The sequence below is a fragment of the Eptatretus burgeri genome, chromosome 12, assembly GCF_056783735.1.
Source record: "Eptatretus burgeri isolate ZD-2024b chromosome 12, Ebu_testis_v1, whole genome shotgun sequence".
NCBI classification, from domain to species: Eukaryota; Metazoa; Chordata; class Myxini; order Myxiniformes; family Myxinidae; genus Eptatretus; species Eptatretus burgeri.
This window is the reverse complement of record NC_140972.1, coordinates 73,475,749-73,490,451: the sequence shown is the minus strand read 5'-3', so window position 1 is coordinate 73,490,451 and position 14,703 is coordinate 73,475,749. Positions and strand designations below refer to the sequence as shown.

Sequence of the window (14,703 nt, the reverse complement as noted above, 5' to 3'; positions counted from 1 at the left end):
TGGCCTTGAATACCATGGGAAGAGAGTTTGGTGAGTAGGGCAGGGTGCCAGACTGTGTCAAAAGCACGTGATATGTCCAGGGATACGGCTCGGATTTCCTGTCTGGCATTGAGGACCTCCATCCATTGATGGGAGAGCAGTAGCAGCATATCCAGGGTAGAGTGACCTGGTCTGAAACCAAATTGATGATTGGAAATCAAGCCATTGGAGAAGAGGAAGGATTTCATGTCTGAAGCAATGATGGATTCCATAACCTTGCTGATGATTGGGAGAAGGCTGATTGGTCTGTAGTTACAGGGATCTGTTTTTGCACCTTTTTTATGCAGGGCAGTGATGTTAGCAGATTTCCAAGCAGATGGCAGATGACCTTGGGAAAATGAGAGGGTGAATAGAACAGAGAGAGGGTGAGCAAGAGCAGAAGAGCAGGCTTTGAGGACACGTGGGCTGATGCCGTCTGGACCGGTTGCAGAATCTGACTCGAGGTTTGAAAGCAAGCTCTCCACCTTGTCAGGAGAAAAGGATACAGAGTCCAGGGACAGTTGGGTGCGACTGGGTAAAGTGGGTAGAGATAGTGATGGGTTTGGGACACAAGATTTAGCTGCAAAGATTTAGCTTGAATCAAAGAAGGGACAGTGTCAATATGTCAGCTTCTCAAACTTTAAGAATATTATAAGTACTCTACTGAAATTACTGTAACGACTATGACTACTTCGTTAAAACGGCCCAAATTATTCCATTTATGAACCGTCTGATCAGGCCTGACGTTCGACCGGAATGGATTTTGATCAGGGTGATGGTGATTTCCCACCTACTCTTCAGCGTGGGATCTTTAACATCCACAATCTCAAACTAGCAGATGGAACACCCAGCTTAACGTCCAATGCAAGGGACGACACGCTTTATCAAGACATATCCTGCCTGGGAAGCACCAATCTGACAGTTTATAGTCAGGTCAGGAGTTGAACCCAGACTAGATAGCTCAAAGATGAGTACGCTCGCCGTCTCTGCACCATCCTATCAGACCCTAATATTGAAATTAATACACTAACTCTTTTTTCTCCGATTATGCAATATTACACATTATTTTGTTTCATGTTCGTATCTCTGATTTGAAGATCGATCAACTGTTGGTGGATCCACAGAGAGTTTCATCGGGCCACTAAAACGGTTGACCTGGGAGGGTCTTAATGATATAAGGTGTTGAGGCAAATCTGCATTATTCTCATGATAAAAGGCATTTAGGATAAAACTTAATACTGTCTTGATAGCCTTCCCTTTTTAAATGTATCACAAGTTTTTTTTTTAATCTTTAATGGCAACATATTGTAAATTGGACAGCCAGCTTAACATCTCATCCACAGCATAGCACATTCCATGATACAGTGCTGCGACTGCACCAAAGGGTACTTCTAGTTGGATCCGATTCAAGATGGACCACACTGCTCAGAGGCAAGCATGACTCTCCTACCGCTATCCTGCTAATCTCGTTAGTTTGAGCACCATCAGATCAAATAAAATATCAACCAAGTGAGTGACAAAATGGCTCAGCACACTTACAGAACTCGAAGATTCTTGAGTCCAGCAAAGTCATTATTTCCGATGTGCGTGATGTTGTTCCTGTTCAAATCCCTGGTCAAAAAGAACGACAAAACAAATCGATCAAAATGAAGGAACAGATGCGAAAGCCAATTCACGTGGTCTGCACGTGTGTGCTCTGCAGCTGAAAATTAATCACGCCATTGTGGCAAAGGCGGCACACTTTCGGAGCATTATTCCAGAAGAGTGTGTTGAACTTCTTACACATAGACTTCCTCACCTCGACGCCCATGCTGGATGGCAGCTGTGTTTTCACTCTACTTATCATTTGGGAATGAATTTATCAAATGTCTCAGTTCATTGTAAGTGCCACCAATTCCCCCCTCCATCCCCAACCACCCTATCCCCACCATTTTGCAAGACAATACCCAAAAGTGATGCACAACATGACAATCTTAACTTTGAAATGTTGAGGAACAAGAAGTGTGTGTTGTGCACTAAATCTAACCTCCGATTTGTGCAAAACAAATGTGCCTCAAACTTATAACTATGAAGGAACTTGTGTGCATGAGGTTGAACACACTCCTCGAGATGACGCTCCACAAAGTGTGCGGTGGTTTCCAACTATGCTTGGTGTTGGCTTAATGGTTAGGGTGGAGGGCTGGAGATCCTAGAATCCTGAGTTCAAATCCCACTCAGCTGTTGAATCAACACCAGGTGGGGTTCACTCTGCCCGTCATCCTTCCGAGGACGGCAAAGTGAGTGCCAGCATGCTGGTATCCTGTGTCTGAGTGGTGATCCGTCCAGGATCATGTCCAATAGTCAAGCAGACTGCTGAGGCAGCAACAATGCTCTGCATAGTGTATGGCCCCAATGGAAGGATGTATGGATGGTTTCCAACCAAGCCCAACAAATTAATCTATGGCATAACTGACCTTACCAAAAGGTACAATTCTGCAAATACCATATCCGGTATGTTGTTGGTGGTGTGCACAGGTGTCCGATTACTTTACATTCAGAACCAAGGAGCATTTCATATGCTACGCAATTCAATTGCTCGCACAAAAGATTGCCCTTGGTTTCCTTTATAAATCACAATGTAATTGTACCATCAGTGTGAAATAAGGATCCCAGCTGTGTAAACGTGTTGGCAGGTGGTAGATTTGGTGCGGGAGGCAGCACGAGAATTGGAACTTTGCCGAGGCCTTCTGCTCGAAGTTGGCAAGGCGGACCGGGACAGAGCTTCCGACAAAGCGCATTTGTGCATCTCATTTGCTGCAATAACCTTTTACCAATTAGCGTTCGATCGGCGCAGCAGATGGAACGATCTCCGCAGATGACACTGAAAGGAAATCAAACTGCAGCGAAGCCAAGTTAATGTGAAATGCCAACAAGTAATACGTTCTTACAACCACTCATTACAAAAAACAATGATCGAGAGCCTGCCAACACTACATGCTATTATGTTGTGTTGTGTTTTTGTGCTCTGCATAAAATAGTCTGGATTATCAGTTATCAACAAAGCGTCTACTTGATTGAATTTTCTGGATGATAATTACCACATATACTCATGTTTTAGAAAAGGTTTTGATCCTAAACCTAATCGCTTCTTCCTGTCAAATTATTGTCATGAACCAATTGAAAAGGTTGAATCGCTATGCCTTTGTTGATAAAGAAACTAGACAGTTCAGTGAACACCTTTACACCACATAGTCTTAAGAAACAAAGACAAGGGTGGGATCTGCAAATGGCAAATTTGATTGGTCGTGATGATGTCAAAGACCAGAACATTTTGTGCAAGTACTGCTAAACGATAGGGTTTTGAAAGTGCCAAAAAACACGCGATTTGTGTTCTCCAGTGTTCATGTATATAATTCAATTAGAATAAAGAAAGATTGTAAACGTCGTCGAAAAAAGAAATTCAAGAAGTTTACCACCGTTGATGTCTTTTACACCACCTTATTTAACACGTTAATAAGGTGGTGTAAAACCCTGGTGTTGACTTAACGGTTAAAGTGGCTGGCTTGAGATCTTAGGGTTTTGAGCTAAAGCTCCTGCCGTGTCATTGAAATCACACCGTGTGGGTGAACTTAGCCAGTCATCCTTCCGAAGTCAGCAAAATGAGTACCAGCTTTCTGGCAACAGGGGCATTGCATCAGCAGCACACCCCTGCTTCCCAGCAATGATGCAACCAGCAGCCACAGGCTGCATATGAAACAGTTATTCGTACATGCTGTTTGTGTCCTTTATGACGTCCTTAAAAACAGTAAGTTTCCAGTTTGGAATGATTTTCAATTTTGTTTGACTGCCAGGCAGAGTAATAAAACATTATTTCATTCCTCTTTGAGCATGCACAATGGGGACGACTTCAGACAAAGTACTGCCGATCTACTACAGGTTCGTTTTCCGATTCCTGTTCAAAATATAGCATTCAATTCAGTTGAAATCGAGTTGTTCCTCTATTATGAACTGATGTTTATGGACAGACAGACAGACAGACAGACAGACAGACAGACAAAGTGAACCAATTGCTCAACCCTACTTCTCGCACCATGTGTGTGGGGTAAAAACGTCAAAAGGCAAGACACGTTATAAGCATTGGATCACAATGTGAGGAGAAAGTAAAGGGTGTTACAGCCTACAAACTTGCTACATTCCCAGTAGCTTGTTGGACAAATCTCTCATTAATAAAAGTAGAATCTGACATCATAACCCTCGTATGTGCCAATCTTTGAATCTGTGTTTCTCAAAAATAAAATGGTTATATTATATTACAAAAATAAAAAAATTATATTAATCTTGGTGAACTATACAACTACATCACTCACATATAAGTAGCTGCAGTAGCAACTACTTAACCACTACTTCTATTAAAGGTCTCCATTAGTCGCACATTATTTGTGGGTTTGGTGGGAAAAGTTTTGGCTTAAGTATTTCAAGAACCAGTTGACCAGGCCTGATGTTCAACTGAAGGTAGCAGGGACTTGCATTTTGTTCAGAATGTCGGCGATAACACACCACCTCTTCTCAAAAGACACCGTGACCAGCAAATGCTAGCAGACGGGACACCCAGATGAATGTCCATCTGAGGGACAGCACACTTTGTGATGCAATGCCTTGCATTGGAAGCACCAATCCATCGGTTCATATAGTCTGGTAAACAATTGAACCGAGAACAGACAGCTCAAAGGTAAGTGAGCTACCTCTGTGCCATCCTGTCTGAGTAAGAGGGAAGATTGAATGCTTTGAAGATTAGATCACTGTATAAAAAATATCAACGAAACCTTTTTTAATCGGCTTTACTAAATTCTGTGCGTGATGCATCAAAACATTTTTAACTCTACATTATGCATCTACTTTTAAATATCTCAAAATCCACTATAATGCAATTCCAACAAGAAAGAGCAATCAGAGATTGCAGACCCTTGCCAGGACTTGTTTTGTGTGGTGTTTGTGTACTGGTGTGTTATGTAAAAAAAGAAACAAAAAGCAAAGATGAAGTCATCATGAAGAAATTGGATAGGAGTCAGGCTTCAGCTGTTACTCCTCTACCTCAAATGCATCTGGTGCAGCCAAGTGAGCCTTATTCAAAAAAATATATAAATAAATCAAAAATAACCCGGATTCAAAAAAATAAACAATTCTGGCTGCCACACCATGCATCCGTTCAGGTCGAAATATAAAACTTATATTCGCTATCACTACCCGATCATAATTTTGAAGTTTCACATTGATTCATGAAGCTGTTCAAGATAAATAGTTTTTGAAAAGATTTTCTTTCAATCCAATATGGCTGCTAGACCATGTGTCTCATGAATTATTCGTGGACACCATGGTTTCCCCAATATGTGGGGAACATGTGGGAAAAGTTCCCCCTCGATCTGTCAAGCCATTTTGGAGAAGATGATTTGTAAATGTTTATTCTTCAAAAAAAAATCATCACTGACAAACCATGTAATCTATGACGTCATAGGTAGGGAAGTTTTTGCTCCTCATGGATAAGCAGTTATACAGACCTGTAAAGTTTTGCCTCAATCTGTTCAGCCATTTTGGAGAAGAAGATTTTTGAAGGCTTAAAATATATATCGATATATGGCTGCCGAACCAAGTGACCGATTGTCAACAATTTTTTTCTGTTGACCAACTTATCATCAAATGACCATCAAAAATATTCATATTGATCGGATGTCGCATTTCACATCTGCAATGATGACGTCATAATGAAAGCATCCATCTATACCATTATAAAACGATAAGAGCACTCTTCAACTTAACAGTCACCAGATACACCTCCACCCACATCCATACCAACAAAAGGAAATGTGTGTCAGTTGTGTGTGTGTGTGTGTGTGTGTGTGTGTGTGTGTGTGTGTGTGTGTGTGTGTGTGTCTCCTTCACAACTCCGAAACCATAAAACCTATGAGCCTGAAACTTTGCAAACATAATAAGGGAACTCCAAGGAAGTGCAAGAGGGAAAATTGTGTGTTTGGGTTAACTTAAACACCTCTTTTGAAGATAATTAACAGCTTTATTTAATTATATCCCTTATTAGGCATATTCTCTGCCACCTCACTCTTCAGGGTCTTCAGGTGTCTCCTGCATAACCTCACCGGGTTTGAAGCCGCCATGTATTTTGGCCTGCTCAACCATGCCTCAACTTGTAACAGGCCGCAACGATTTCTTAACGATAAAGTATTTTTTGCACTTTCCTCACTCATAATATCGAATGCCTGTTCATCATAGCTACAAATCGCTGTATACATTGCTTTTGCAGTGCTATAGTTTTCAAATTAGAAGCTTGGAGTGATTTCATGCATTATATGATACGATTTTCCACGATCTATTCTCACAGACGAATCAAAGTACATCATCGAAATATTATTTCGGTTTTGAGGATCGGATATCTTTCGGAGTAAGCAAGTGTTGAAATTTCGAGTGAAATCTGATAATTTAAGGAAATAACGAGTCTTATAACTAAGCCGATGTACCTATTTACTTTAAGCAAGCAAGGCTTTGTTCCCTCCTTCTCCATACATACACAAGAAAATGTGAAATTTCGAAAGCATTAAACTTTTCATTTTCTACTGTTTGGAGAATTATATTGAATGAAGAAAGCATTGAAGAATGTTCCAAAATTAACCAGATTCATTGAGCTATATGACAATGCATTCAGTGCGAGACCTCATGACCTGTCCTTCAGCAGGACTGCCTCTGACTATCCACAGCATCTGCCAGATCAGTGTCTATATTTTCTGAGGTTTCATGAGGTGCTCAACAGAAAATCAAACCAAATCTGGTGAAAAACGGAGGTATAGAAAAAAATAAGTTACAACGTTTGTGCGGACCGCAAATGATGTACCACCTGATGTGTGCAAAGACGAGCAGGCCCTGTCCCTCAGAGGAAATGCTTATCCATAACATCTGCCAGATCTTTTCCTCTCCTTTCAGAGGTTTCCGAGGTGCTCCGAGGGAATCAAAGGAAATCCGGTGAAAAACGTATTAAAACAAAGGAAGAACGTTTATGTGGACCGCGAACGATGCGTGCACAGACGAGCAGGAAAGATGGCGAATTATCTGCAATGTTTATTTCATGGATAATTAAACATTGTGATGTCTCCAGGGTGGTTCTACATAAAATAAAAAGCAACTCTTGTAGATAAAGTTATTATTTGAACGAATTTATTTTATTTCTTTAACTGCTGCATGCGAAGTAAAAACCGGCTTTAAAATTAAAGGGATCCTATATGGTATGCAGCCATAGCCTGGCCAGCCGTTCCTAATCAACCATTTAAATGGAGTGCTTGCTTGAGTGCTTAAGCCATTTGATGAGCGCCCTTCAGTCAAGAGCAATACCACGCTACATCATTCTGAACAAATCGTTTACTCACTACAGATGCCTTTGCCGTGCCTCCCCGGCCCGAGCGAGCTCCTCCGTGCCCCGCCGGCCCGAGCGAGCGGTGCGTGCCCCGCCGGCCCGAGCGAGCTCCTCCGTGCCCCGCCGCCCGAGCGAGCTCCTCCGTGCCCCGCCAGCCCGAGCGAGCTCATGCGTGCCCCGCCGGCCCGAGCGAGCTCATGCGTGCCCCGCCGGCCCGAGCGAGCTCCTCCGTGCTCCGCCGGCCCGAGTGAGCTCCTCCGTGCCCCGCCGGCCTGAGCGAGCGGTCAGTGTCCCAAGCGAGCGGTCCGTGTCCCAAGCGAGCGGTCCGTGTCCCAAGCGAGCGGTCCGTGTCCCAAGCGAGCGGTCCGTGTCCCAAGCGAGCGGTCCGTGTCCCAAGCGAGCGGTCCGTTCCCCGCCATCCCGAACGAGCGGTCCATGCCCTGCCGGCCCGAGCAGTCCGTTCCCCGCCGGCCCAAGTGAGCTCGTCTGTGCCCCGCCTGCCCGAGCGAGCGGTCCGTGCCCCGCCGGCCTGAGCGAGCGGTCCGTGTCCTGTTGTCCTGAGTGAGAGGTTCGTGCTCCGTCATCCTGAGCGCATGGTATGTGCTCCATCACCCTGAGTGAGTTGTGAAATAACACCCGATTTCCAAACCATTTGCCGAATTAACGCGTTTTCTAAATTAGCGAGCCACAAATTTTTTCCACCCATCACACACAGCTGTTTAAAAAGATTAATGTTTGTGAACATATCCATGAAACGTCTATATAAATGCAACGTTGTTTTTTGGTGATAACTACTCAAGGTTTTGGGGTTGTATACAGTATGTACTGTAGTCCGAAATCACACTGACTCCAACCTGCCAATTCCAGAAAAATTGCCGATATCGGTCAAGCAGCAATGCATGTGCATGTGTGTGCGTGTTGCTCATAAAGCATAACAAATTCTCTCTGCTAACTCCCCGACCCCCACCCCTCTCTTTGTCCCATCCTTGCTCTACCCCTTTCCAATACAGTGCAGCACTCTCCTCCCACACTTCTCTCATTTTCCCCTCTCCTCTCAGTCTCTGGAGATATCCAGACAGTGGTTATGCCCGGGCGGCGTTCGTCTGCCGACGCGTCCGGGCGGCGTTCGGATTGCTTCGCTCTGGATGCGTCTGGCATGTTTTGTCTCCAGAAGTTTCAAGGCGGTCTTTGTCTCCGGGCCATGGTTATAGTATGATCGGTATAAAATGGATTTCAGACATTATTTTGTTTCCACTTCACTGTTATTCTTTGCAGAATAATTTTGATGAGACAGTATGAATCATAATTAACACTTCACCACATGTCTGTCTTCACTTCCTCTCACCTCACAATGTCTTTGCTTCCCCCTCCCTGCTCACCACAACTTCACTCTCTACCCCTTCACTCTCCACATCCACATCTTTACCTCTTCACTCTCTCTCATATACATACACATACTGTATATGTATATATATATATATATATATATATATATATATATATATATATATATATATAGTATCTTTCTCTGTCTATCTATCTCTATCTCGATCTACAGGATGCCACACAGAAAACCAGGAAATTTGAGATTTAGAGATTTATTTTGCCGTATTTTACCATATCAATAAACTAACATATAAATAAAGTGTATCTTTGTTTTACACTACATCGAAGTTTGCTTTTGTTTTGTTTGAAAATAAAGTGTATCTTTGTTTTACACTACATCTAAGTTTGCTTTTGTTTTGTTTTAAATAAACTGTACCAAATTTCCTGGTTTTCTGTGGGGCACCCTGTATATCCCCATATCTGTATCTATACCGCTGTATGCCTGGTGTTGGCTTAATGGTTCGGGTGGTGGGCTTTGGATCCTCGGGTCCTGAGTTCAAATCCCGCTCAGCTGTTTAATTAATACCGAGTGGGGTTAACTCAGCCTGTCATCCTTCCGAGGTCGGCAAAATGAGTGCCAGCATGCTGGTATACAGTGTCGGAGTGGCGACCCGTCCAGGATTGTGCCCAATAGCAAAGGAGACTGCTTAGGCAGCACCAACGCTCGGCACAGAGTATGGTCCCAATCTCTTCTCCTCCTTCTATATCTCGATCTCATATATATATATATATATATATATATATATATATATATATATATATATATATATATATATATATATATATATATATATATATATATATATATAGTTACGGCTGTGGAAATTCGCAGTACACCATAAAGGGCCCTCAGGTGAGATATCTTCATAGGTACATGTGTAGTTAGCCCAAACCCGTTGTATAGAGGGAATTTATGTGATCCATCCGGGCTGCGACGCTTTGAGTTAGCCATTTTTCTGTTCTATCTTTTATTTCAAACACACAACATTTCAACAACCACGCCATCCCCATCACAGCACCAACCACACTGCAACCACGCCAGCTCCGCCATCTACGCTACTACATCTTCGCCACTACGTCCGCTTCCGAACGGCAAACAAAGGCGCAAAGGAGGGAACTGCGAGGATCCGCAGGTTTCCCCGCCTGTTCCCTCCGTTTGACTTCCCCACGCTTTGGAGTGGAGGAGGGGCGATGCAGATCAAAGGTCAGAGGTCATGTAAAGGAGGGGCCTCTTTTTGGGGGAATAATTCTCTGGCCCCGAGCCAAAAACTGACTCCCCCGGCCACCGCACGGAGTGGGGTGGAGGGAAAGCGTGAGGGAAAGCTCTTTTCGGGAACCCTCTCGAAGGAAGGTGGAGCCGAGAATGGGGCGGGGCGAAGGCGGAGCCCCACGCAATAAAAGACGGAAACAGGCGGGCGCGCTAGTGCTTCCTCTTCCGCCTCTTCCTTTTTCGTCTTGGCTGGTGGTCTGGTTGGTCTTCGGGAAGAGGTCCTGTGCCCGCGCCTTGGCGAGCGGCCCTGTCACGAAGGCACGGACGGGAGACGTTGCAGCGCCCGTTGCGAGGTGGACCTGTGCGTCCAGACGGGGAGTGCCGGAGAGGGTTCGCTGGCCGCGAGAGAGGTCGGGGCCAGGCGCGACCACGCTGACGGTCGCGGGAGAGGGACTCACCAGCCATAAAAGGGAAGTCGCGACTTCTTTCTTTCTTTTCTTTGGGGTTTTTGTGTGAATGTCCGTGGGTGGCGCCAGTCTGGCTCAAGTAGTATTGTTTTAAGTGTTGCCTTGTGTACGCGTATTTGGTTGTAGCTCTGCATCGCTTCTTTTGTTACATTTGCTTTTTGTGCATAATTGTTTTAACTGTTATATGTGCATTTTTTGACTGTATGGCTGTATATACGTGCTTGTCTGTGTGTGTGTGAATAAAGGGCTTGCATGTTGAACTGTGCTCATTTCGCTTCGTCTTTTCTTTATTGACCCTCCATCTTGCTTCATGTAAGGGGTTCGTAGTGGGTGCAACATCCCGGTAATTAATCTGAACAGTCCAGGTCGACGATAACACCGCTCGGTTATCCCGATAGCACGGAATGGGCCGCTCAAGCGGCTTGTGTCCGGAGTCGACCTGTGGCGAGGTACGATCGCCCGGTTTACGATCCGCGTGGGTACTTAGGTAGGTCAAGTTTGGCGAACAACCCTATCCTACGCGGGTGGCCGATTGGCACGATTGTGGTGAGGTCGAAAGGTCCACCCGTGACTGGCTCCGGGCGATAGTTCCCGGAGGGTCACGACTGAATTGTCCGTCCGGTGGGCGACGTGCCGCGATTCGAGTTACATGGCCGTCCGCACGCCGGCGGGGCGCGAATTCGCAACAATATATATATATATATATATATATATATATATATATATATATATATATATATATTATACATATATATATATATATATATATATATATATATATATATATATATATATATATATTATACATTATACAGGGTGTCCCACAAAAATGTACTCACGTTTTGGCTCCTCATAACTCATTGAATTTTAAATTTATTTTCAGATCAAATTGACCCTAATAATGGCAGAAGTAAGACTAGGTTTTGAAGAAAGAAAATTTATCACAAAGTGCTACTGGAAGCACGAAAACATCATGGAAGTGCAAAGACAATTTAGAAGACATTTTCACAAAGATCCACCAACGCGACGTACCATTGCTCGCATCCGACATAAGTTTGAAACAGATGGAACTGTGCATGACGTCCAGAAGGAGCGTTCAGGAAGACCACGGTCATCAACCACCCCCGCAAAGGAAAATTGCTGGAAACCCTCCACCAAACCCCACGGAAATCTGTATGACAAATGGCTCGTGAGACAGGAATCCCAAAATCAAGCGCCCATTGCATTTTGAAGCGAATTAATTGGAAAAGTTACATTCCAAAATTAATCCATGCTCTAAATGAAGACGATCCTGACCGGAGAGCTGAATTTTGTGAGTGTACCTGGGCAAATGCGAAGAAGATGCAGCATTTCCACCCAAAATTGTTTGCAGCGATGAGGCCAACTTCAAGTTAAATGGCTCAATGAACCGACACAATTGCACCTACTGGGCTCCTGAGAATCCGCATGTTACTATGGAACACCATTTAAACTTACCAGGGGTTACTGTGTGGTGTGGGATATCAGCATTGGGCATCCTAGGGCCATTCTTTTTTGACCAAACTGTCACTGGGGATGTTTTCTTAAACTTGCTGCAGGAATCCGTCGGTCCACATGTCGAAGAGATATTTGGTGACGAAGAGATTTACTTTCAGCAAGATGGAGCACCTACCCACTACCACCGTGATTCAAGGGCCTATCTTGAAGCAACTTTTCCGAACAGATGGATTGGGCGAAGAGGTAGTGTTGAATTCCCTGCACGTTCCCCAGACCTCACTCCTTTTTCTGGGAATATCTTATATCTGGGAATATCTGGGAATATCTGGGACTTCTTTTTCTGGGAATATCTCAAAGATAAGGTTTACGGCTCAAAACCAGCAACAGTCGATGAGCTATAAGAGAAAATTGAAAGACAATGTCTTGCAGTTCCAAATGAAATGATTCGTAATGCTGTTGAATCCATTAGTCCACGTTATCGGCTGTGTTTGGAATGTGATGGTCGTCAGTTTGAACATTTTTAAACATGCATTTATCCATTTATACATTTAACCATTCATCTTGTTTCTAAGTCAATAAACAACGCATTTATTATCATTTAAAGCAGCGTTTCTCAACCTTTTTACCCTTGTGGAACCCTTGAAATAGTTTTCATGTCTCAGGGAACCCCTGCATAAAAATTATTATATACCATTATTAATATCTAGCTCTTTTATATTTATATCGTAGTTCACGTGGTAAATATAATATATTTTTTTCAGATACCTGGTTTAAGGAAAAAAATGACCCCCTTTTTGTCAAATTTATTGGCAATGAAAAAAAAAACATACTGCTCGTTTATGAGACCTCACACTGAGGTTTTAATTCACAAAAAAAAAAAAAATTTTAAATATTAAAAAAAAAAACACACCTCATGTAACTTGATCAACAAAACTTAAACAAATAAAGCTGAAGCAATAAAGGTAAACAGAAGAACTAACCTTGAGAGAGAGACTTCGTGCTAGGAAGCACAGAGAAGATAGATGGACACCGTGCACGCGTCCCGTACTTGAGTCAGTCACTCAATGATACACGAATTCGCCGCGTACAGGACGTCCACTAACCAGTGAGGGCGGTTTAACACTGGCGCCATATAGACATCGTTAAATACATTCCCTATGGTTGTTATAATTGTAAATAATATAAGAGGTTGAAGCCTCTATTATAATAACCAAGGAGTTTCCAACAATATGCCGTACGTGTATAGTAAAATTACGAATATTAAATCAAACAAAAACTACTCAAAAATACATTAGCCTATTTATTACTGTTTCTCGCGGAACCCCGAGCGACCTCTTGCGGAACCCCGGTTGAGAAACACTGATTTAAAGAGTGAGTACATTTTTTTTGGGACACCCTGTGTATAATATATATATATATATATATATATATATATATATATATATATATATATATATATATATATATATATATATATATATATACACACACACACACACCCATACTGTATGTAGCTCTATAAAGCTGTAGCTGTATCTCAATATATCTCTATCTCTCTCCTTTTTAATATTCCCATCAGTGAAGCGATGGGTGGTATCTGCTCATAAAAAAATATGGCTGCTGAACCACATAACTGATAACATCATGTCCCCCCCCCCCAATACAGTTTATCTCCAGATGACCTTCAAAAAAATTTCATACCGATATAATTATTATAACATAATTTCATACGATCAGATAAAGCATTCAACGTATGTAATTATGACATCATAATGAAGCCACCTATGACATCATTTTTTTTAATCATACTTATTTCCGATGAGGAGTACTTGACAAATGCCAAATTTCAATTTTTTCCATGGAGCGGTTTCGGAGACAGAAAAGTCTAAAGCGTTTCGTTTTTTTCCAACATGGCTGCCACAACAAATGACCTACAACGTCGTAATTATCATAATAACATTCTACATGAGTAGTCGCTCCTTTGGTGAAAATGTTGTGTCAACGCGACTTGTGGGTGCAGAGAAACACCGCACTCATGTTCTGTGTTGACAAACAAACAAACGGACCCAAATGCAATACCCTGTCCTCTGGTGAAGGTAACTAGAATGACACTCGGCAAAGTGCATACCTCACCAGGATGAGCAATTTATGTTTTGTAGCCAACTGATAGGCCGGATCTGCATCCGGATCTTCACCAAAATCGAATCAACTTGTCATTGTCACACACCCAACCTGTCCAACAAATTTCGGGCGAATCTGAACACAACTTTACGTGATATCCTGCTCACAGGCAAACAAACAAACAAACAAACAGGGGTGAAAACATAACCTCAAGTCCACCTTCAGTGGAGGAGGTAATGAGAGCTTGTCATATACCAGCAGCAGTTATGCAATCAAATCGCATCAAACAGAGTCCAAGGTGAACATCGCTAAACTATTTTACCAAGCACAGGTAATGTATCTTGGAGCAACATTTATAAGTGGATAGTCATCAGATAATTGGAGATCCTGGATGAACCCTCTTGGTTGCAGCTTGTCCCTTCTATTTGGGCCTCTCCAACCTATTGGATTTTGAATTCCTTTTCCACAAATGCAATCGACTTGATTTGCATAAAAAGGCAAAACAAAGCAACATTGCAAACAGAACAAACTCAGAGTCGAGTGCATTATCAAAGATGCAAAGCAAGTTGATCATGTGCTGGGACACATGATCTTGGAGGTACTATAAAGCTGCAAGAACAGCACAACTGTGA

General features: G+C 42.8%; 1 protein-coding gene across 5 annotated transcripts in view; it reads right to left on the bottom strand.

The window, feature by feature from the left end:
* The window catches only part of LOC147015913 (slit homolog 2 protein-like), a 628,660-nt gene that overhangs the window by 499,301 nt on the left and 114,656 nt on the right, over positions 1-14,703 (bottom strand). For all 5 annotated transcript variants that reach the window (XM_085848522.1, XM_085848524.1, XM_085848523.1 and 2 more), the window contains one exon: positions 1,558-1,629. In XM_085848522.1, the coding sequence (XP_085704648.1) occupies positions 1,558-1,629 (72 nt within the window). The remainder of the gene's footprint in view (positions 1-1,557; positions 1,630-14,703) is intronic.